Here is a 25,566-nt window from a genome sequence, read left to right as displayed (position 1 = left end):
TCCCCCTTCAGTATGTTCTGCAGCCGATCTGTCACTTGACAACAGCCCCTTCACAAACCACCTTCAAATTACGCTGACCGCACTGCACTTATGAAAATCTCCCCGGAACAGCCAATCAGTAGCTCCGCTCTGCTGCCCTCTGCTGGATGCTTTTTTGGCGTGGGAAGAAATGCTGGTGTAGATATGATTACAGTTATGGATCTCAATGCTGATACTGGCATCAGTACACATGCTGGTACCCCATGTGGACCTAGATGCATGCCCCTGTATGCATAAAGACTGTTAATACCTGTAGTGTTGCAAATGCTGGTAGAGTTAGCAGTACAGATGTTGGAACAGGTATTGGTACAGTCGTAAGTACCAGAATCGCTACAGGCGTGTACATAAACATGGGTAGAGAACTGACCGTGAATAATGTATCAAAGTTTGCAGACAAACCCAAATTAAATGGAAATGTAAGCTCGGGGGGGACACAAAGAGACTACGTAGAGATATAGGCAGGTTAAGTGAGTGGGCAACAAGAAAGCAGAATAGAATCATAGATTCACTACAGTACTGAATGAGTCCATTCAGCCCATTGAGTCTGCACTGACCCTCTGAAAGAGCACCCTATCCTACCCAAGCCCCCATTCTATCCCGTAACCTAGTAACCCCATCTAATCTTTGGATACTCAGGGGCAATTTAGCATGGCCAATCCACCTAATCTGCACATCTTTGGACTGTGGGAGGAAACCCGGAGGAAGCCTCTGCAGACAGTCAACGTATTCCAAACCCCAACAACTCTTTGAGTAAAGAGGTTTCTCCTCATCTCACTCCTAGCTCTCTTACTGATCATCTTGAAATTGTAACCCCTAGATGGTGCAAATCATCGTGAATGACTATGATTTAGTGGCCATTACTGAAACATGGTTAAAGGATGGCCATGACTGGGAGTTAAATATCCGAGGGTATCAAACTATTCGGAAGGACAGAGTGGATGGTAAGGGAGGTGGTGTAGCTCTGTTATTTAAGGATGACATCCGGGCAATAGTTAGGGATGATATCGGTACTATGGAGGATAAGGTTGAATCCATTTGGGTGGAAATCAGGAATAGTAAGGCGAAAAAGTCACTGATAGGAGTAGTCTATCGGCCACCAAATAGTAACGTTATGGTGGGGCAGACAATAAACAAAGAGATAACTGATGCATGTAGAAATGGTACAGCAGTTATCATGGGGGATTTTAATCTACATGTCGATTGGTTTAACCAGGTTGGTGAAGGCAACCTTGAGGAGGAGTTTATAGAATGTATCCGCGATAGTTTCCTAGAACAGTATGTAATGGAACCTACGAGGGAATAAGTGGTCCCAGATCTTGTCCTGTGTAATGAGACAGGATTGGTTCATGATCTCATAGTTAGGGATCCTCTCAGAAGGAGCGATCACAATATGGTGGAATTTAAAATACAGATGGATGGTCAGAAGGTAAAATCAAATACTAGTGTTTTGTGTTTAAACAAAGGAGATTACAATGGGATGAGAGAAGAACTAGCTAAGGTAGACAGGGAGCAAAGACTTTATGGTGGAACAGTTGAGGAACAGTGGAGAACCTTCCAAGCGATTTTTCACAGTGCTCACCAAAGGTTTATACCCACAAAAAGGAAAGACGGTAGAAAGAGGGAAAATCGACCGTGGATATCTAAGGAAATAAGGGAGAGTATCAAATTGAAGGAAAGAGCATACAAAGTGGCAAAGATTGGTGGGAGACTAGAGGACTGGGAAATATTTAAGGGGCAACAGAAAGCTACTAAAAAAGCTATAAAGAAGAGTAAGATAGAGTATGAGAGTAAACTTGCTCAGAATATAAAAGCAGACAGCAAAAGCTTTTACAAATATATGAAGCAAAAAAGAGTGGCTAAGGTAAATATTGGTCCTTTAGAGGATGAGAAGGGAGTTTTAATAATGGGAGATGAGGAAATGGCTGAGGAACTGAACAGGTTTTTTGGGTCAGTCTTCACAGTGGAAGACACAAATAACATGCCAGTGACTGATATAAATTAGGTTATGACAGGTGATGACCTTGAGAGGATTGTTATCACTAAGGAGGTAGTGATGGGCAAGCTAATGGGGCTAAAGGTAGACAAGTCTCCTGGCCCTGATGGAATGCATCCCGGAGTGCTAAAAGAGATGGCTAGGGAAATTGCAGATGCACTAGTGATGATTTACCAAAATTCACTAGGCTCTGGGGTGGTCCCGGTGGATTGGAAATTAGCAAACGTGACACCACTGTTTAAAAAAGGAGGTAGGCAGAGAGCAGGAAATTATAGGCCAGTGAGCTTAACGTCGGTAGTAAGGAAGATGCTGGAATCTATCATCAAGGAAGAAATAGCGAGGCATCTGGATAGAAATTGTCCCATTGGGCAGACGCAGCATGGGTTCATAAAGGGCAGGTCGTGCCTAACTAATTTAGTGGAATTTTTTGAGGACATTACCAGTGCAGTGGATAACGGGGAGCCAATGGATGTGGTATATCTGGATTTCCAGAAAGCTTTTGATAAGGTGCCACACAAAAGGCTGCTGCATAAGAAAAAGATGCATGGCATTAAGGGCAAAGTAGTAGCATGGATAGAGGATTGGTTAATTAATAGAAAGCAAAGAGTGGGGATTAATGGATGCTTCGCTGGTTGGCGATCAGTAGATAGTGGTGTCCCTCAGGGATCCGTGTTGGGCCCACAATTGTTCACAATCTACATAGATGATTTGGAGTTGGGGACCAAGGGCAATGTGTCCAAGTTTGCAGATGACGCTAAGATGAGTGGTAAAGCGAAAAGTGCAGAGGATACTGGAAGTCTGCAGAGGGATTTGGATAGGTTAAGTGAATGGGCTAGGGTCTGGCAAATGGAATACAATGTTGACAAATGTGAGGTTATCCATTTGGTAGGAATAACAGCAAATGGGATTATTATTTAAACTATAAATATTAAAGCATGCTGCTGTGCAGAGAGACCTGGGTGTGCTCGTGCATGTGTCACAGAAAGTTGGTTTACAGGTGCAACAGGTGATTAAGAAGGCAAATGGAATTTTGTCCTTCATTGCTAGAGGGATGGAGTTTAAGACTAGGGAGGTTATGCTGCAATTGCATAAGGTGTTAGTGAGGCCACACCTGGAGTATTGTGTTCAGTTTTGGCCTCCTTACTTGAGAAAGGACATACTGGCACTGAAGGGTGTGCAGAGGAGATTCACGAGGTTAATCCCAGAGCTGAAGGGGTTGGATTATGAGGAGAGGTTGAGTAGACTGGGACTGTACTCGTTGTAATTTAGAAGGATGAGGGGGGATCTTATCGAAACATTTAAAATTATGTAGGGAATAGATAGGATAGATGCGGGCAGGTTGTTTCCACTGGCGGGTGAAAGCAGAACTAGGGGGCATAGCCTCAAAATAAGGGGAAGTAGATTTAGGACTGAGTTTAGGAGGAACTTTTTCACCCAAAGGGTTGTGAATTTATGGAATTCCTTGCCCAGTGAAGCGGTTCAGGCTCCTTCATTAAATGTTTTTAAGGTAAAGATAGATAGTTTTTTGAAGAAAAAAGGGATTAAGGGTTATGGTGTTCGGGCCGGAAAGTGGAGCTGAGTCCACAAAAGATCAGCCATGATCTCATTGAATGGCGGAGCAGGCTCGAGGGGCCAGATGGCCTACTCCTGCTCCTAGTTCTTATGTTCTTATGTACTACCCCCATCCACTGCCTGTGTAACCTTGTTAAAGAAATTATTAAAATTTGTCGGACATGACTTGTCCATGACAAAGCCATGTTGACTGTCTAGCATTAACTTTATTTTTCTCAAAGCAGGTATTTATCTCATCCCGTATTATGGTCTCTATCAGATTTCCCGGTATTGATGTCAAGCTGACAGGCTTGTCGTTTCCTGGGTTATCCTTGGCCCATTTCTTAAACACGGCATCACATTTGCAATCCCTAGGGCAGCACGGTAGCACAGTGGATAGCACAATTGCTTCACAGCACCAGGATCCCGGGTTTGATTCCCGCTTGGGTCACTGTCTGTGCGGAGTCTGCATGTTCTCCCCGTGTCTGCGTAGGTTTCCCCCAGGTGCTCCGTTTTCCACCCACAAGTCTCGAAAGACATAATGTTAGTTAAATTAGACATTCTGAATTCTCCCTCAGTGTAACCGAACAGGTGCCGGAATGTGGTGACTAGGGGATTTTCACAGTAACTTCATTGCAGTGTTAATGTAAGCCTTCCTGTGACAATAGTAAAGATTGTTATTATTACTCCAGGTCACCAGGGCTAATACTGTGTTCAGAAAGGTCTAGAAAATTTCTGTCAATATCCTTGGGTCTATATTACCTGGAGTTTACAAGAATGAGAGACAATCTCATTGATGCATGCAAGATTCTGAAGGGACTTGTTGGGTGGATGTTGAGAGACCCCTCCCCTCCCCCCGCCTCCCGACTGTGGAGTTTAAAACACAGAGGGCACAATCTCATGGTAGGGGGTTGAACATTTGGGATTGAGATGAGGAGAAAGTGTTGTGAATCTTTGGAATTCTCCACTCCAGAGGGTTGTGGTTGCTCCATTATTTTATACATTTGAGGCTGGGATTGACAGGCATATCTCAGGCAATTAAGGGATATGAGGAGTGGATGGAAAAGTGGAATTGAAGTTCGAGATCAGCAATCATCTTATTGAATAGAGAGGCAGTGGCGTAGTGGTATTGGCACTAGACTAGTACTGCAGAGACCCAGCGTAATGATCTCGGGTCCTTGGTTCGTATCCCATCACGGCTGATGGCGAAATGTGAATTCTGTAAAAATCTGGAATTAAAAGCCTAATGAAACCATTGTAATAAAAACCCATCTGATTCACTAATGTCATTCTTACCTGGTCTGGCCTACACCTGACTCCAGATGCAGACCCACACCAATGTGGTTGACTCTTGCATGCTCTCTGAAATGAGCTCAGAAGTTACTCAGTTGAATCAAACCATTAAAAATTTCAAAGGAATGAAACCAGACGCACCAGAAGCGCACCCTGTCGACCCTGCAAAGTCCTCCTTACCAACATCTGGGGGCTTGTGCCAAAATTTGGAGAGCTGTCTCCCAGACTCGTGAAACAACAGCTCACATAGTCATACTGTCCCACCGGCAAGACAGACCCAGCAGAGGTGGCAGCACAGTGGCATACAGTCAAGAGGGAGTTGCCTTGGAAGTCCTCAACATTGACTCCAGACCCCCAAAGGTCCCGTGGAATCAGTTCAAACATAGGGAAGGAAACCTCCTGCATGTTACCACATACCATCGCAGATGCATCTCTCCATGACAGTATTAATTGGACTGACCACTGCGCAGTCCTTGTGGAGACGTCTTCAGCTACTTCCTCAATGACCTTCCTTCCATCATAAGGTCCGAAGTGGAGATGTTCGTTGATGACTGCACAATGTTCAGCGTCATGTGAGACTCCTCAGATAATTAAGCAGTCCATGTCCAAACACTGCAAGACCTGGACAATATCCAGGCTTGGGTTGATAAGTGGCGAGGAACATTTGCGTCACACAAGTGTCAATCAATGATCATCTCCAACTAGAGAGAATCTAATTGACACTTGTTATCCAATTTTATTACCATCGCTGAATTACTAACAATATCCTGTGGTTTACCATTGACCAGAAACATAACTGGACTAGCCATATAAATACTGTGGCTACAAGAGCAGGTCAGAGGAGAGGAATCCTGTGGAGAGTAACTCACCTCCTGACTCCCCAAAGCCTGTCTAAAATCTACAAGGCACAAGTAAGGAGTGTGATGAAATACTCTCAACTTTTCCAGATGAGTGTAGTTGCAACAGCACTCAAGAATATAGGACAATCAAGGACAAAGCAGCCTGCTTGATTGGTACCTCTTCCACAAACATTACCTCCCTCCACCACAGCCGCAGTGTGTACCATCTACAAGTTGCACCACAGGAACTCACCATGGTTCCTTTGGTAGCATCTTCCAAACCCATGACCTCTACCGTCTAGAAGGACACGAGCAACAGATACATGGGAATCTCACCACCTGGAGGTTCTTCTTCAAGTCACTCGCCATCCTGACTTGGAAATATATCACTGTCACTGGGACAAAAACCTGGAATTCTCTCCCTAACAGCAAGTGGATGTACCTACACCTCATGGACTGCAACTGTTCAATAAGGCAGCTCATCACCACCATCTCAATTAAGGATGGGCAATAAATGCTACCCCATTTATATTCATTTTGGAGATTTATTTTTTTAAATAGTCACCAATCAAATTGTATCTTGGTTATGATTCTTACTACAGAAGTAAATGCAATAGATTTTCATTCCGTTAACCCTCCATTTTATCCATCACCATGACTACTTATTGTTACTTCTATAACTTTGTTTTCCTCTGTTCCCACACTTCAATAAACTCACCACCGAGTCCATTATACAAGTTCTCAGGGCATCCACTCAATCCCAGAACAGTTCCTATACTTTCCTTTTTAACATAAATCTGAAGTTCACAGAATTGTAGCATCACTGAAGGAGGCCATTTGATGCATTGGGCGAGATTCTCCGGACTCACGACGGTTCGGAGAATAGCGGGCGTCGGAAATTTTTACGGCGACGCTGTTTCCGACGCCCTCCCGCTATTCTCCGAACCCCGCAAAATGTCGGAGTCGCCATTCCCGACAAACGCCTCCTTCCCGCCCCTGACACGACCAGAATCGCCACTGATAGCCCCCCCCCGCTATTCACCGGCCCGGATGGGCCGAAGTCCCGACGTCATGGCGCCCTGTTTGCACGTCGTGAAACACACCTGCTTTTTAAATTCGTCAACCAGTCGGCCTGGCTGACGACAGCTTGGAGGAGGTCAGGGCACCACTCTGCGCACCGCTCAGCGCACCGCTCACCGCTCAGGAGGCAGTGTGGGGCGACGGGGGAGGCAGTGTGGGGCGACGGGGGAGGCAGTGGGGGGCGACGGGGGAGGCAGTGGGGGAGATGGGGGAGGCAGTGGGGGGCGACGGGGGAGGCAGTGGGGGGCGACAGGGGAGGCAGTGGGGGAGACGGGGAGGCAGTGGGGGGCGACGGGGGAGGCAGTGGGGGAGACGGGGGAGGCAGTGGGGGGCGACGGGGGAGGTAGTGGGGGAGACGGGGGAGGCAGTGGGGTGAGACGGGGGAGGCAGTGGGGGGCGACGGAGAGGGGGGGGGGTTAGGTAGAGAGTGAGCCGTCCAACCCTGTAACAAATTGTCTGCCACCATGCCATGGTGTGCAGGTGACGAGGACACGGCCGCTGGTTCCCCTGTGGCTTCCGGCCACAGGCCACTGACGCACCCGTGAGGAGGCCATAGTTTACTGGCCGTTGGATGCAGAAAGTGACCAGGGGTTAGGCTGACCGCGTGTCAGCAGCGCGACCAGGCCACCGGGACACACAGGTATCCCGTGGCAGGCGGCTGCCGAAGTGTCGACTAACCTCCGTCTAACATGTCCCGTTTCTCTGCCCCCCACCACCCTTCTGTAGGTTAGCACAATGTATGGGAACAGAACGGCGATGTTCTGCGCAGTGGTTGGGGCCGCACTACTGGATTTGGAGATGCAGCAGCATCCACACCTACAACCCGCAGTGGCTGCAGGGCCAGCTGCAGCAGCAGAGGGAAGGGCCGAGGAGTTGCCAGTCGTCGAGCAGCATGGGGGGGAGGAGGAGGAGGAAGAGGAAGAGGAGAGAGTGAGGGTGCAGCCACGGCGCCAGAGGCGACGACCAAAGCCGAGGGTGTACCGTGTCCGGGTCTCTTTCCTAACAATGCCGGACATCACCTGCAGGAGAAGACTCCGGCTGAGTAGGCAGACGGTGATACATATCTGCGAACTCCTGTCGCACCTCGCCCCACGTGGAACGGGCGGAGGACACGCGATCCCGGTTGCCATCAAGGTGACGGTCGCTCTGAACTTCTATGCTACCGGCTCCTTCCAGTCTCCGAGCGGGGACGTCTCCAGGATCTCCCAGTCATCGGTGCACAGGTGCATCCGGGATGTGACCGACGCCCTCTATGCCATCGCGGACTGCTACATCACCTTTCCCGAGGACCAAGCAAGTCAAGACTCACGAGCCCGTGGATTTGCCAGTGTGGCCGGGATACCGAGGGTTCAGGGGTCAATCGACTGTGTTCACGTCCCCATGCGCCCGCCTGCTGTGGACAAGGAAGTGTTCACAAACAGAAGGGGGACATACTCCATTAATGTCCAGGTGGTATGCGACCCCCACATGAGGTTCATGAACGTCTGTGCAAGGTTCCTAGGGAGTGTGCATGCCTCCTACATACTAGCGCAGTCGTTCATCCCTGCGATGTTTGAGGGACGTCACCCCCGGCTGAGGGGCTGGTTGCTAGGCGACAGGGGTTATCCGCTGAGGTCTTGGCTGATGACGCCCCTACGGAGGCCTCAGACCAATGCGGAAACACGATACAACGAGGCCCATGCAGCAACCAGGGGTGTGGTGGAGCGCTGCCTTGGCCTCCTGAAGATGAGATTCAGGTGCCTGGACCGCTCCGGAGGGGCCCTGCAGTACCAGGCCGACAGGGTCGCTCGCATTGTAGTTGTCTGCTGTGCGCTGCACAACATCGCGATGCAGAGGGGAGATGACCTGCTGCAGGAGGCGGAGGGAGAAGCTAGTGGCAGTGGTGCCAGCACAGAGGAGGAGGAGGAGGAGGAGGAGGAGGAGGAGGAGGAGGAGGCGAGGGAGGAGGAAGAGGAGGAGGAGGAGGAGGCTGGCGGAGTGGCGGGCGCAGAACGCAGACACGACCCAGGTGCTGGTGATGTCCAGGAGGCGGCACGACGGACCCGGCAAGGACGGCGGGCACGCGACGCCCTGGTGGCAGCACGGTTCACGCATCGCATGTGACGTCCCCGATGAACACCAAACCACAACCTGCATCGCTAGTCATGCAGAGGGTCAACACACAACTTCCATCACCACAACCCCCCCAACCCCTCTCAGTGTACCCTGCTCCACTTCGACATGACGCTTATCACTGGGTACAGACGGAATGGCACAACATTGATGGCTGTGTCAGCGGGTGTGATCAGTGCCATGTGGAATGATGACAGCCCGCTCTGCGCAGAGCTGTGAGCTCAGAATCGTTTGAGAGAGTCTGACCCATGGCAATAGCTGAACCATCCACCTTGGTGGCCGCTGAGTTCGTCACTGACACTCCATCACGTGCCCGCGTGGGCTAGCTGTGGGAGGGGGTAGGGGCAGGGACTGCACACCCGGCACCGAGGTTTCACCACCCGTCACCCCCAGCGACACTCGGTCACCATCACGATTCCTGTGGCTGTGGAACAATCACACAAGTAAGGTGGAACAGTGCGTTTAATATTAACAATTATTTACAGGTGCCCTAGCCCCTACAACTAAACTATGCCCTTCACCCGTGCCAACTTACTCAGTGTCTATCTTAGTTGCCTTACGGGCCCTACCACTACGTCTAAGTGACTCCCCAGATGATACAGCAGGAGTGGAGGAGGATTGCTGCGAATCGCCCCCCTCGACTCGTTTCTCCTTGGCTAAGCGTTTCCTGGGGCGACCAGGCCTTGATGGGTCAGGCTGCTCTGCGGGCGTCTCGGGTGACATTGTGCCACCCTGCTCTGCCTGCTGCCCACCCGATGCACCAGGGATGGGACGGGGGGAGGCCGAGAATTCCGGGACGTCCCGTGATGGAGTTAATGGGACTGGCCCTGAAACCTCCTCCTCCCTCGGGGAGCCCGGTGGCCCCCGGGCCTCACTTTGGGACAGAGGTGCGAGCGGGGAGGTGCCCCATCACACCACCGACACCTGGCGCTGCCAGTCCTGGAGGCCTGCAACGGTATCCACCAGGATCCGAAGGTTTGCAGAGACGGAGTCCAGGGAGTTAAACATTCCCACCAGGGACTGTGCGACCTCAACCTGTGTGTGCACGACGCCATCCAGCACATGTGTCAGGCGGTTGATGGTCTCCGCGACCGACTGCTGGGACTGTGCCATGGCGTGCTGAGACTCGGCCATGGCGTGCTGCGACTGGGCCATGGCCCGCAGGGCGCCGGCAATGTCGTTTTGGCTCTGGCACATTGCTGCCTGTGAGAGGGCAACCCTGTCCAGGGCCGAGGATGACGCGTGCACATTAACCCCAACGTCTTGCATAACCTGACCCATTGCCTCCACCGCGGATGCCACCCGTGCGGTGTCGGACTGGGTCTCTGCCATGAGCGGCACCACTCCCTGCTCTTGGACGCGGTTCGACTCCTCTAACAGCGTCTGCAGAGCCAGGAAGGCAGCCCTCCTCCCGCCATTGTTTCCCTGGGTTCCTGAGGCATCGGCTGTGCGGGTGGGTTGATAAACTCCAGGAACTCAGAAAACGTCTGGGAGCCAGCTGCATCCTGGGCCTGGTCTGGCCTCCGCGAGTCCGGGCCCTCTGTTGCTCCGACCTCCACCTGCTGTACCTGCTCAGCTGTGATGTGCCAACCAGACTGTGCCCCAGGAGACTCATCACTAAATAGGCCCGCCGGGGTGTGTGTCTCTGGGATAATGGATGTGGTGGGAGAAAGCAGTGCCGCAAGCCCGATGCTCTCAATGTTTAGGGCCTCCTCCAGGGTGTGGGGCTGCTCAGCGACTGGAGGGTTGTCCCTGGCCATTTCTGGTGGTAGTGGACTTCGAACCCTCTGTGCGTCCTGGTCCGCAGATTGGGTTGGGGCGAATGGGGCTGCCCGCTGATCGGGCACCCTCTGTTGTGAGGCCCCGGGTGAGGTGGCGGCAGATTCCTGTGTCCGTCTGGAGGCAGACGGCCCTGGTCGTTCGGCATCACGTCCTAGGGAAGAGAATGAGACAGGTTATTTCGATTTGCTCGGCAGGCCGCTGGACGGTCCCAGTGGGCAGGGTTTGTGAAGGGACAGAGGATGGGGGAGGTGTCTCAGTGGGCAGGGTGTGAAGGGACAGAGGATGGGGGAGGTGTCCCAGTGGGCAGGGTGTGAAGGGACAGAGGATGGGGGAGGTATCCCAGTGGGCAGGGTGTGAAGGGACAGAGGATGGGGGAGGAGTGAGTGTTTGTCAGGGAGGGTTGTCTCACTTGCTGCAGTTCCGCCAACCTCGCATAGCGCGATATCGCGGCTGGCAGACCTCCCAACAAGGTCCAGGGCCCTCTGTTCAAAGGTGCTGAGGGGGTGCAGGTTGGGTGAACCCCCTCCAGTCTTGTGCCGCTCACGGTGGTTATGAGCGGCCTTGGCCTGTTGGGGGAGGGAACATAGGTAGATCATTACAAAACGGTAGGTATCAGCAGTCCGTTCAGATACTGGCACAGTTTGGGGGGGGGCAAGTTGTCATAAGACGATTGCATCTCTCCTCGGGGCCAGAGCGCTGGGTCTGCAACAACTTTGTGAACCATCCTCAAATAACTCTGCCCCAATCCCTCTCCCCCCCCCTCCCGTGCCGGGGGTGGGGGGGGGGTGCTTAAGTTAAGGGGGAGGGATGGTTGTGACTAGGGGGCACCCTCATGGCACTTACCCTGGCAGACCTGGTGAGGTCGTGTAGCTTCTTCCTACATTGCTCAGCTGAGCGAGGGGTCTGCCCCACAGCACTGACGGCAGCAGCCACGTCACGCCAGGCCTGGTGTACCGCGCTGGCAGGTTGGCGATGCCCTCTCCGCGGGCGGATGATGCCCCTCCTCTGCTCCACGGCATCGAGCAGTGCCTCGACGTCAGCATCTACAAAGCGAGGGGCAGCTCTCCTCGGCTCCGACATCCTGCCCAACAGATTCTGTGGTCGCCCGCGCCTTTTTACGGCGTCGGGCGGCGTCACGTGGGCGTGATCGTGTCGTCGTCGCGTTCCGTCGTCATCACGCACGTAATTGACGCGGCCGCGCTACTAGCCCATTTCCAGGAAGTGAATCCGTCGGGAAATGAAGCCTTCGCGACCGTCGTAAAACGCTCCCGATTTTTACGACGGTTTTACGACTTTCCGCGGGTGCGGAGAATTTCGCCCATTATGTTTGCACCAGCTCTCCAAATGAGCATCACAGCTTAGTGCTGTTGCTCTGCCTTTTCCCTGTACTGCCGCACAATTCAAGCAATTATCCAATGCCCTCTTGAATGCTTCGATTGAATCTGCCTCCATTACACTCCCAGGCAGTGCATTCAGGACCCGATCCAATCGCTATGTGAAAACGTTTCCCCCTCATATCACATTTGCTTCTTTTGTGACTCACTTTAAATCTGTGCCCTGTCGTTCACAATTCTTTTATGATCGGGAAGAGTTTTTCCCTACTCTGTCCAACCCCCTCATGATTTTGTACATCTCTGCCTTCTCTCCAAGGTAAACAGTCCTAATCTCTCCAACCTATCCTCATAACTGACGTTTTTCATCATCACTGGAACCATTCTTGTAAACCTTTTCTGCCCTCTCTCCACATCCTTCCTCTAACGTGCTGTCCAGGACTGTACTCAATATTACAGCTGAGGTCTAACTAGTATCTTGTTCAGCATAACCTGCTTGTTCTTGTGCTCTCTAGTAGTAAAGCCCAGAATACTATATTAACTGCTCTCCACCTATTCTGCCACTTTCAATGATCTGCGCATATAAACACCTAGCTCCCTCTGCGCCTGCATTTCTTTAAGACTTTACACCTTATTTTATATTGTCTTTTCATGCTCTTCCTACCAAAATGTGTCACCTCATACTTCTCCACATTGAACTTCATCTGCCCCCTATCTGCCCACTCCACCAACCTGTCCATGTCCTTTTGAAGTTCTGCATTATCCTCTTCACAGTTCACAATACTTCCAAGTTTTGTATCATCCACAAACTTTTAAACTGTCTCCTGCACACCAGGATCTAGATCATTAATATATAATCAAGATAAACAATGGTCCTAACCCCTGGGGAAAACCACTACAAACCTTCTTCCAGCTGAAAAATATCCACTGATGATTACCTCTGCTTCCTATTATTCAGCCTGTTTTGTCTCCACGTAGCTACTGTCCCTTTTATTCCATGAGCTGTAACTTTTCTCATAAGTCTTTTGTGTGGCACTGTATCAAATGCCTTCTGAAAGTTCAATTAGACCACATCAGCAACATTACCCTTAAAGACTCTTTATGTTACCTCCTCGAGAAACTCCAGCACATTATTTAAATATGATTTCCCCATTAGAAATCCTGTTGACTCCCTGTAACCAACTCACATTTTTCCGTATGCTTACTAATTCTATCCTGAATAATTGTTTCTAGAAACTTGCCACCACTGATATTAAACAGATGTATGTCATCTGATCCCAGTGGCTTGTCAACTTTCAGTCTATTGAACGCTTCCTCCTTATCAATTTTGAACCCTCCTCAGTTTCCTCGCCTGTCTCCATGACCTGGGTAGATCTATTTCCTTGGTAAAGACAGATGCAAAGTATTCATTTCATACCTCAGCCATGCCTCCAGCCTTCATGTGTAAATTCATTTTTGGGGCCCCAATTGGCCCTATTTTACCACCCTTTTACTATTTGTATACTTATGGAAGACTTTGGATTCCCCTTTTGGTTCACTACTAGGCTTTTCTCATTGTTTTTCTTTGTTTCCAAGTGTGCTTTTCCACTTCCCGCTGAACCTTCTGTATTCCTCTTGGTTTTCTTGATCAACTAGATCCACCAGTTTACTCATTACTACTGAAGTTACACTGGGCCTGGGAATGAACTCTCTGATAAAGACTTTGAGTTGAATAAAAACGTAGGGCGGGATTCTCCGTCCCACTGCACCCATTTTCCGCTGCCCCGCCCCCGCACTGGCAGCGGGATCCTCCATTCTGTCAGCTGGCCAATGGGGTTTCCCATTGTGGGCAACCCCCCCCCCCCCCCCCCCCCCCCCCCCCGGCAAGGCGTCGGGAAATCCGCCGGGCATGAGTGCGCTGCTAGCAAAGCAGAGGTCCCGCTGACGGAGAATCCGTCGTGTAGTCTTTCTTGTACCGAATCCTGAGTACAATTCTATTAATTGAGTTTTAATATGACCCTCATTCTCCCAAATACTGCATTAGGTCGGCTGTTGAACATTTGAAATTAAACAAAATCTAACAGTCATTAACAGATCGTGACGCTGAATGAAAATCAACAATTGGAAAATTGGTCCTCCAAAGCCTCTTTTCTAATTGCATTTGAATTGACCCAGTCCTCCTTTCCCAAACCTTCCATGTTTAACGTGTTAGTGTTTCTTGTAAAAGTGGATCCGACTCTGTCTCTAATGAATTCTCTCTGCATAAATTGTCAATGTCACTTTTCTATATCTGGTCACAATTATAATACACCAAATCCTCCAGTGTCTTTGGTGCAGCATTTGATACATTGCTTATGATACAGGAGTCATTCAACCAAGTATTCTGTAAGATTGGTTTGAGATGGGCCCATGATAAATTCTGGTTTGATCCAGCTCCAGGCTCACTCAACCCATTTTCTGGAGCTTAATTTCGACATGCTGATACTTTACATTGTCCTAATTCCTGCTTCGCATCCAGCTCTACTTCAGTTCTGGGTTAAATTGCACAACAACTTCACAACCCAAAATTACAGGCACAATAAAAATGCACAATGTGACAAAACTGATCCATTCTTGGCTGCAAAAGATAGAAAATTTCTGATAAATAAATTTCAAATTCATTATTAAAACAATAAGAGTATACATTTACATAGTACATTTCACAACCTTAAGATGTCCTGAAGCACTTTAAAGTGTAGCTACTTTTAATGTAGGAAGCACAACTATCAATTTGCGCACAGCAAGCTCCCTGTAACAGCAATGAGATAATAACAAAATATCTGCTTTGGTGATTTTGGGTGCGGGATCAGTAATAACTACGACACAAGGAGATACAGGAAGAAACACCCTTGTTCTTATTCCAGTAATGCTGAGGGTCTTAAATCTCCACCTGCGAGGACAGAAGGGGCCTTGATTAAACATCTCATCAGAAAAACAAACTCTCTGGCAGTGCAGCATTGCCTCAGCACTGCACTGCTCAGCTTTGCCGATTGAAGAGAGAAGTAAGAAACAAAGTAGTTTGCTCATCTTCATTTGCAGATGGCTTACTCAGTACTCCAGTCTCGAGTGCCAATACATCTACCAACTAAGTTCCAATCGTGCCATTTCACCTTCATATACTGAACGGCCATAATTTGGTCCTCTCTGTATCCAATGTAAACCAACATTTTAATCACCATGATGTAAACCAACATTTTGCTTGAACTCACCATGTTAACTTCTGAGATCATGTCTATGCTGGCTATATGAATACTCATCCCCACTGTAACTGGCGACCCTGGGGGAAAAAGAGAATATGAAGACTGTGTTTAATTCAGCTCAGATTTCTCTATTGGAATCCCTCCTTCAAAAACTTTCAGCTCACATATGCCTGCCCCAGGACAATCTTCAATTGAAACCATCTATTGTGTGGGATTCGAGTGCAGGGCCCCAGAGCAGTGCCTTCGGTTTGTGGTTTACCTGTTCAGTAACTGATTGGCACCTGCTTTAAACCGTCCCAATCAGGAGACTGTACCCATATCAGTTCTCAAAGAAGAGAACAATTGTAATGAAGTAAAACTTTTAGAAACCCAACCAAAACAAAACGTGAGAGATACAGAACAAATACAGAAGAGAAACCACTTCATAACAACGAAGAAACAAGGGGCTGGATTCTCCGTAGCCCGATGCCGAAATCGGGGTCGGGCGTAGAATGGCGTCCGACGCTGGAATCGGGGCAGGAACCAGCTTGACGCCGGCCCATGATGCTCCACCCCCTCTAAACCACCAGGACGCATGCCACGCGCAGTTGCAATGCCATTTCCGCGTTATCGGCCGGCCCACCTGCGATACTCCGCCCCTGATGGGCGGAGTTCCCGATGGCGGGGGCCACATTTGGTCCCAGAGGTCAGGAACCCGGCGTGCCAGTTGTGGACAGTGTCCAGCGCCGCCATACTCATCCGGGATCCATGCCGCTAGCCGGGGGAGGGGGGGGGGGGCTTCTGCAAGGGCTGGAGGGGCTGATGGGTGGGTGATTAGGGGTTGGGCTGTGGGGACGGGGTTGGCACGTTAGGGTTCCAGCACGGTCGGTGCCAAGTTTTCGGGTGCAACTGGTGCAGGCCGTCAGCCCTGCCCGGGACCTGACAATTCTTTGGCCATTTTCTGCACGATCCACAGGTGTCTACAAGGCGGTGGTGCTAGCCCCTCACTGGTACCGGAATCAGTGAGGGGTTCACGCCGATTTTCCCATCAAGAAACTCCCATGGATTCTCCGTTCGCGCCGGCACTTAGCCTCAGGAATGGAGAATTCCACCCAGGGTTTCTGGAGAAATAGGTAGAAGCATAATATTAGATAGGAACATGAGAGCAGGAGGGAGCCACTCATTCCCTTGAAGTCTGTTCCATCATTCAATTAGATAATGGCTGAGCTGCAATTTAATTCCATCTACCCACCTTGATTCCATAAGCTTTAATAACCTTTACTGAACAACAACCTAGCAATCTCAGTTTCGAATTTTCTATTGACGCCAGCCTCAGCATCTTCTTTGGAGAGTTTCTGATTTCTACTCTCCCTGGTGTAAAGAACTTCTTCTTCTTTTGAACTCCCTGACCAGAAGAAATAACTTATTTAACCATCTAAAACACCCCACTTGCATCACCCCTAATCTTCCATATGCTCCCAAACAGAAGACTATTTCATATCCTCAGAATATTCAATACAGCATTAGATCCCTGAGAATAAGCAATTACTGCAATATAGCAATCGGTAAAGTTCAGTGATGAGAAAGGTTTAAAATACCTCCAAAGTCAGGTCTGAGACGGATGTCGTACCCTCTGAGCAATCTGTCCACTGTTCTTTTCACAAGGGAAATGTTACCGATTCCGTTGACACTGAGGGTAGAAGCAAAAGTAGGCATCAGTCTGTGGCCTAGAATTCTGGCAGTGCCCATATTTTGGGCACCTCATCCGCAGAATCTATCAGCCCGTGATTGGGGAGGTCCAAGGAGCCTGAGAATTTGGGCCTCAGACCTCAATGTGATGTGGGGGGTGAAATGGTGGGATCCCATGCAGGGTTGTGTGTCATAAGCTTTAATAACCTTTGCTGGACAAAAACCTAGCAATCTCAGTTTCAAATTTTCTATTGACGCCAGCCTCAACAGCTTCTTTGGAAAGAGAGTTTCTGATTTTCAGAATTCCAGTGGACAGATTCCAGTGGACAGATTCCAGTGGACAGATTCCGCTGGACAGATTTCAGTCGACAGATTCCACTGGACAGATTCCACTGGACAGATTCCACTGGACAGATTAATTGAATCACAGAATCCCAACAGTGCAGAAGGATGCCATTCGACCCATCAAGTCTGCAATGGTCCTCTGAAAGAGCACCCCACCTAGGACTACCTGCCCTATCCCGTAACCTCACCTAACCTTTGGACAGTAGGGGCAATTCAGCATGGCCAATCCACCCAACCTGCACATCTTTGGACTGTGGGAGGAAACTGGAGCAACCGGAGGAAACCCAGACAGACAGGGGGAAAATGTACAAACTCCACTTGCTGATGGGAGTCTCTGAGGATGGTTCTAGTTTGACCCTTAGTGAAATGGCACCTGCCATGATTGCCCCCCAATTTGTATGTGCATTATGGGCTCCATTTTAGACATAAACAAGCACCTGGAATCGTATTTCAATAATCAGCCCCTATGCTAGCACATTGAATAGGGTCAAAGGAATACACCTGGAGATAGCCACACACAAACACACAAACCAGCCACAGCAGCATTGAGCAAAGGTTCCAGTCTGCCCAAGTACCTGACAGCGTACTAATAGATCTATGAATGGTGTAAACAGTATGTAATGATTCAGACCTACTTCAGTTAGGAAGCAGTACCGACACACACACACGGACAGTTAATATCTGTCTATGTCTTCCTTTCCCAGTGTGTTTCCGCAGCCCCAGGAGTGAAGAATGAAGAATGAATATTTCAAACGCACACATATTGCTACATCTAGAATGGGCAGGTTGATGAGGGATATTTACATTGCACACCCCGGACAGAGGTGCGATTGACTGAAAGGACGATTCAGAGTGGAGGTGGAAGGTTCTGAGAGAGAGAGAGAGAGAGAATTGAAACGTGCCACTGGCTGGAACTGGCAGGCTGTGCATTGGAGAAACAGTGAATACATTGCCACGCAAACGTTTAGACAGAGAAGCGACCTTTGATAGTAAATGTAAGCAGAATGATCCGTACCTTTGAAGCCAGCACATGACACACAGACCTGTGAGAAATGAGCAAAGACCAGACATCCGCTCCTCTTGAAACCTCCACATTTTCCGATGCAGGTTGAATATTTACAGGGGGAGCTCCCTCCAGCCAGGAGGCAGCGCTTTACACACACACACTTTACACACACACACACTGCCTCTTCAAGCCGAAACCAAGCCTCTGGTTTCAGGTCAACAGAGATACTGTCCGTGCCCCATCCATCACCTGCCCAACCACATTGGATCCACACAGGAATGAGTGGCTCCCTGGCCCAGATCAGCACCGCAGCCGATGCGTTGCAAGTTGAGTCGCTGCAGTGTTTTCCAGACAGAGGTGCAGCAGCATTCTTCCAGATCAGCTCCTATCTGGGCTTCCTTCTCTCTTGCCCCTACTTTTCCCCCTCCCCGTCAAAGCTGTTAGCCCTCTCTCAGCTGCTCTCTGGGGGGAGGGGGGGGGGTTGATGCTGATGAAGGGTTGTAACTGCTGGATGGGGAGAGTCCTTCTCTTCCCCCCTCCCCACCCCCCACCCTCACAGAAAGGACATTTGTCAAATAATCTTCCTGACGTCAGAAATGCCTCTTAACCCTATCTTTCCTCAAATCCCAGGCAAGATCCTGAATGAGAGGAGCAGATGGATTAATGGCTAAAGGCAGCACACGATTGTGATCAGGAGGTTTAATGACACAACAAGGTGGACCCCCAAGTGTAAACATCATCCAGAGTTGCCTGTTTGAAAGACACAGTGTGTGCCCAGTAACTCCATACTGACATTACTCAGAAAGAACCAATATAACACAATTCACTCCTGCACACAGAGCAGATACAATTAAAGGCAAATGATTTCTTCAAAAGATTTATGGGATATTACTGTTTGTCTGAACTGGAGTAATGTTACCCCATACCTGGGAGGTGTGAATGTATGTGTGTGACTATTTGTGTGTGATTATGTGTTTGTTTATAGAACATAGAACATTACAGCGCAGTACGGACCCTTCTGTATATGTCTGTGTGACTATTTGTGTGTGTTTGTGCGTGTGCATGTGTGCGTATATATGTATGTGTTTATGTGTGTGTGAGACTGTGTGTGTGCATGTGTGTGTATGTGTGCGTATATTGGTATATATGTGTGTGAGACTATTTGTGTGCGTATGTGCATGTGCGTGTATGTGTGGAATACATGTATGAGTGTGTGTGTAAGTGTATATACATGTGTGTGTGTATGTGTGTACGTGTGCATGCATGAGTATGTTAGTATTGTCAGTGTCCTTCCTGATGATTCACTTATTTGTGCTTTATTTTTTGCCATTTTACTTTTTGATCCAAGGATGCTAAATGGACATGTATCTTTGAGTCAAGAGAGAATGAGGAATTCAAAAAATTGCAATATATTCTATGGTGCTAGTTTTCAGACTTGTCGCACCCAGGAGATGGGGTGGGGCTCTGTCCGATTGGTTGGCTGGTGGCCAAGGAATTGGCTAAAAGGCTGTATTCTGCTTCATAACAGGTGGTGATTGATCCTGACTGAGTGGGATGATTTCCAGAGACCTAAGGAAAGCAGAGTCGGGCCCCTGGGCACTGAGGGAAAGGACCTGCTCTCTCTTGTGTTTCTCCAGAAAATTTGCTGTATTTCTGAAACTGCAGGAACTGAATGCGTCCACAGTGAAAACTATTACAGACTGGAAAGCAGAAACCTTTACCTTTGTGTGACTGTGTGCATGTATGTGTATGTGCATATGTGTGCATGAGTGCATATATGTGTGTGTGTCTGTGAGAGAGTGTGTGTGTATGTGTGCATGTATTCATATATGTGTATGTATTGTGTGTATGTATATGTGTGTATGCGAGTGTGAGTATGTGTGAGTACATGTGTAATTCTGTGTATAAGTATATTTGTGTATGGGTGTGAGGGTGTATCATGGGTAGGTGTGTGTGTCAGTATGTATATGTGTGCAAATGCCCAAATATGACTGTGTATGTGTGTGAGTGTATGTGTGCATGTTTGTATGTGTATGTATGTATGTGTATGTGAGTATGCATGTGTGTGAATATGTGTATGTGAGTATATGTGTGCATGTCAGTGTATGCATGTCAGTATGCCTGTGTGTATGTGTACATGTGTGAGTATGTGTGCGTGTATATGTATATGTGTGCATGTGTCATAAGTGTGTATGTATATGTGTGTATTTGAGTGTATATGTGTGTATTTGAGTGTATGTGTGTGTATATATGTGACTCAGTGTACAAGTATGTTTGTGTTTCTGTGTGAGAGTGTATGTGTGTGAGTATGTGTGCATATGTATCTGTGTTCATGTGTACTTTGTGTCTACGTATGTATGCAGCTTAATGTTTGTTTATGTGTGTGTGCATGTGTGTGTGTTTATCTGTGTATATATGTGTGTATGCATTTGTCTGTGTGTGTATCAGTATAAGCGTATGTGTGTATGTTTGTGTGTGTGTGAGCGTGTGTATGTATATGTTTGTGTATGTGTGTGTATGTGTGGGAGTGTGTGTATGTTTGTTCATGTATATGTACAAGTGTGTGCTTGAGCATTCATATTGTATTTGTGACTATGTGTGTATGTGTGTGTGTGTGTATGTGTGTATGTGTGTGAATGTGCACATGCATGTGTGTGCGTGTGCATATTTCTGAGTGTGTGTGCGTGTATGTGCACCTCTGTACATGAGTGTTTATGATCCGATTTTATTTAGAATTCCTTGATTGACTCCACCATACTCTCAAACAGAACATTTCAGATCCTAACGACTGGCTGTGTGAATCAGTCTCCACCACATTACATTCCAGACCCTAACCATTCGCTGTGTGAACTTGTCTCCACCACACTCTCAGACAGTACATTCCAGATCCTAACCATTACTGTGTGAATCTGCCTCCACTTGACTCACAGACTGTACTTTCCAAATCCTAATCACTTGCTGTGTAGATCTGACTCCACCACACTCTCCGACACTCAAAATCCTAACCATTCACTGTCTGAACCTATTTGATAGAGAAATACAGCACAGAACAGGCCCTTCGGCCCACGATGTTGCGCCGAACTTTTGTCCTAGGTTAATCATAGAATTTTGGACAATTTTTCATGGCCAATCCACCCAACCTGCACATCTTTGCACTGTGGGAGGAAACCGGAGTACCCGGAGGAAACCCACGCAGTCACGGGGAGGATGTGCAGACTCCACACGGACAGTGACCCAAGTCGAAATCGAACTTGGGACCCTGGAGCTGTGAAGCAATTGTGCTATCCACAATGCTACCGTTCTGCCCTTAAGAAGTTAACCTACACTCCATTATTCTACCCTTATCCATGTACCTATCCAATAGCCGCTTGAAGGTCCCTAACTTTTCCGACTCAACTACTTCCACAGGCAGTGCATTCCATGCCCCCGCTACTCTCTGGGTAAAGAACATACCTCTGACATCCCCTCTATATCTTCCACCATTTATCTTAAATTTATGTCCCCTTGTAATGGTGTGTTCCACCCGGGGAAAAAGTCTCTGACTGTCTACTCTATCTATTCCCCTAATCATCTTATAAACCTCTATCAAGTCGCCCCTCATCCTTCTCCGTTCTAATGAGAAAAGGCCTAGCACCCTCAACCTTTCCTCGTATGACCTACTCTCCATTCCAGGCAACATCCTGGTAAATCCTTTTCCAGTTTCCACATCCTTCCTAAAATGAGGTGACCAGAACTGCACACAGTACTCCAAATGTGGCCTGACCAAGGTTTTGTACAGCTGCATCATCACCTCACGGCTCTTAAATTCAATCCCTCTGATAATGAACGCTAGCACACCATAGGCCTTCTTCACAGCTCTATCCACTTGAGTGGCAACTTTCAAAGATCTATGAACATAGACCCCAAGATCTCTCTGCTCCTCCACATTACCAAGAACCCTACCATTAACCCTGTATTCCGCATTCATATTTGTCCTTCCAAAATGGACAACCTCACACTTGTCAGGGTTAAACTCCATCTGCCACTTCTCAGCCCAGCTCTGCATTCTATCTATGTCTCTTTGAAGCCGACAACAGCCCTCCTCACTATCCACAACTCCACCAATCTTCGTATCATCTGCAAATTTACTGACCCACCCTTCAACTCCCTCATCCAAGTCGTTAATGAAAATCACAAACAGCAGAGGACCCAGAACTGATCCCTGCGGTATGCCACTGATAACTGGGCTCCAGGCTGAATATTTGCCATCCACCACCACTCTCTGTCTTCTATCGGTTAGCCAGTTTGTTATTTCCACCACACGCTTAGACAGTTTTTTCCAGATCCTAGTCACTTGTGGCACAGTGGCACTGCTGCATCACAGTGCCAGGGGCCAGTGTTCAATTGTGGTCTTGGGTGACTGTCTGTGTAGAACTTCCACGTTCTGCCGAGTCTGTTGGGTCAACTTGACGTGGGTGGACTAACCATTACATAAATTGCCCCTTAGTGTCCAGATGTGTGTAGGTTAGATGGGGTTGTGGGATTACAGGGCTCGAGTGAGGGAGTTGGTCTAGGTAAGGAGCTCTTTCAGATGGTTGGTGTGGACTCAATGGACCGAATGTCCTCCTTCTGCACTGCAAGGATTCTATAATTCCATGATACAAACCTGCCTCCAACAAACTCTCAGGCGGTACATTTGAGAATCCAGCCACTCACTGCATGAAGCTGCCTCCACCATACTTTCAGATGGTGCATTTCAGATTCTAACCACTTGTGTGAATTTAACTCCACCATGCTCACAGACAGAACATTATAGATCCTTACCACAGGTTGTGTGAATTTGTCCCAACTAAACTCTCAGACAGTAGATTCCAGATCCTAACCACTCGCTATGTGAATTCAACACCTCCGCACTCACAGTCAGAACATTCTAGATCCTAATGACTCGCTGTGCAAATCTGTCTCCACCAAACTCTCAGGCAGTGCATTCCAGATCCTAACCACTTGCTGTGTGAATCAGACTCCACCACACTCTGAGACAGAGCATTCCAGGTCCTAACAACTCGCTTCATTAATCTATCTCCAATACACTCCCGGACAGTTCATTCCAGATCCTAACTACTTGTGGCACAGTGTCACAGTGTTTAGCACTGCAGCCTCACAGTGCTAGGGACTCAGGTTCAATTCATGCCTTGGGTGACTGTGGGGAGCTTACACATTCTCCCGTGTCTGCTGGGTTAACTCAGTGTGCTCTTCTTTTCTCCCACAGTCCAAAAATGTGCAGCATAGGTGGATTAGCCATGATATAAAGTGACCCTTAATATCCAGATGTGTGCAGGTTAGGTGGGATTGTGGGGTTATAGGGATAGGCCGGGTGAGTTGGTCGAGGTAGGGAGCTCTTTACAGACAGTTGGTGTAGACTCAATGAGTTGAATGGCCTACTTCTGCATCAGCGATTCTATAATTCCACGCTACAAACCTGCCTCCAACAAACTCTCAGAAGGTACCCAAAGAGAAAATGCTGGAAAATCTCAGCAGGTCTGGCAGCATCTACTTGTTGAAGGAACAGGTACTACGTGTTTTTGATATGTATGTCCCTGTCAGGCAGGGAAGAGATGGTCGAGTGAGGGAACCATGCTTAACAAGAGAGGTTGAATGTCTTGTTAAGAGGAAGAAGGATACTTATGTAAGGCTGAGGAAACAAGGTTCAGACAGGGTGCTGGAGGGACACAACATAGCCAGGAGGGAACTGAAGAAAGGGATTAGGAGAGCTAAGAGAGGACATGAAAAATCTTTGGCGGTTAGGATCAAGGAAAACCCCAAGGCCTGATACACATATGTGAGAAATATGAGAATGACTAGAGCGAGGGTAGGTCTGATCAAGGAAAGTAGCGGGAGATTGTGTATTGAGACTGAAGAGATAGGAGAGGTCTTGAACGACTACTTTTCTTCAGTATTTATGAATGAGAGGGGCCATTCTGTTGGAGAGGACAGTGTGAAACAGACTGGTAAGCTCAAGGAGATACTTGTTCGGAAGGAAGATGTGTTGGGCATTCTGAAAACTTGAGGTTAGACAAGTCCCCCGGGCCTGACAGGATATATCCAAGGATTCTATGGGAAGCAAGAGATGAAATTGCAGAGCCGTTGGCAATGATCTTTTCGTCTTCACTGTCAACAGGGGCAGTACTAGGGGATTGGAGAGTGGCGAATGTTGTGCCCCTGTTCAAAAAAGGGAATAGGGATAACCCTGGGAATTACAGGCCAGTTAGTTTAACTTCTGTGGTAGGCAAAGTAATGGAAAGGGTACTGAGGGATAGGATTTCTGAGCATCTGGAAAGACACTGCTTGATTAGGGATAGTCAGCACGGATTTGTGAGGGGTTAGGTGTTGCCTCACAAGTCTTATTGAATTATTTGAGGAGGTGACCAAGCACATGGGTGAAGGTAAAGCAGTGGATGTAGTGTACATGGATTTTAGTAAGGCATTTGATAAGGTTCCCCATGGTAGGCTTATGCAGAAAGTAAGGAGGCATGGGTAGTGGGGAATTTGGCCAGTTGGATAATGAACTGGCTAACCGATAGAAGTCAGAGAGTGGTGGCGGATGGCAAATATACAGCCTGGAGCCCAGTTACCAGTGGCGTACCGCAGGGATCAGTTCTGGGTGCTCTGTGTCATAATATCTACTCATGTATATAATGAGATGCAGACAGGCAGGGATTGCCACATAGGATGACCAATGAACACACAACACAGAACAACCAATCACCAGACAAGACACCACCGCTATAAAGCCCACAGGGCATTAAGACTCCCGCTCTTTTCAGGACCCAGATACTGAGACAATCAGAGAGCACAAGTTAGTGGGCACTATTGCCATGTGGTAGCTAGTAAGTCTGATCGAGCCAGTAAGAGGTCGTCAGTAGGATTAGTAGAGTGTCAACCAACAGCTGAACATGTGCAGTAGTTCATAGTTTAAATAAAACCGTGTTGGATCATCTCCGGTGTTAGACGTTTGTTTCTAGCTTCCCTGCATCCAGTTGCAGTCAACATCAAACCAACCCGCCTGACACATCACTCTGCTGTTTGTGATTTTCATTAATAACTTGGAAGAGGGTGTTGAAGGGTGGATCAGTAAATTTGCAGACGATACAAAGATTGGTGGAGTTGTGGATTGTGAGGACGACTGTTGTTTTTTTTTAAATAGAATTTACAGTGCAGAAGGAGGCCATTTGGCCCATCGAGTCTGCACCGGCTCTTGGAAAGAGCACCCTACCCAAGGTCAACAACTCCATCCTATCCCCATAACCCAGTAACCCCACCCAACACTAAG

At 48.4% G+C, this 25,566-nt stretch overlaps 1 protein-coding gene across 3 annotated transcripts in view; it reads right to left on the bottom strand.

Moving 5' to 3' along the window:
• LOC119952305 (gamma-aminobutyric acid receptor subunit beta-4-like) overlaps positions 1-18,798 on the bottom strand; it is a 272,368-nt gene extending 253,570 nt beyond the window's left edge. For 2 of the 3 annotated variants that reach the window (XM_038775952.1, XM_038775951.1), the window contains exons 1-3: positions 17,887-17,934; positions 16,816-16,907; positions 15,248-15,315 (exon numbers count right to left, since the gene is read on the bottom strand). Coding sequence is in view for 2 of the 3 variants with exons in the window: in XM_038775951.1 (XP_038631879.1) it covers positions 15,248-15,295 (48 nt within the window). In the remaining variant the exon portion in view is untranslated. Of the gene's footprint in view, positions 1-15,247; positions 15,316-16,815; positions 16,908-17,886; positions 17,935-18,266 lie in introns of those variants that run through there. The other variant, XM_038775950.1, reaches the window with a different exon arrangement.
• Positions 18,799-25,566: the final 6,768 nt, after the last annotated feature.

Source organism: Scyliorhinus canicula, chromosome 17, assembly GCF_902713615.1.
Source record: "Scyliorhinus canicula chromosome 17, sScyCan1.1, whole genome shotgun sequence".
NCBI lineage: Eukaryota > Metazoa > Chordata > Chondrichthyes > Carcharhiniformes > Scyliorhinidae > Scyliorhinus > Scyliorhinus canicula.
Note: the sequence above shows the minus strand (reverse complement) of the source record. Positions and strands in the feature narration are given on the sequence as shown.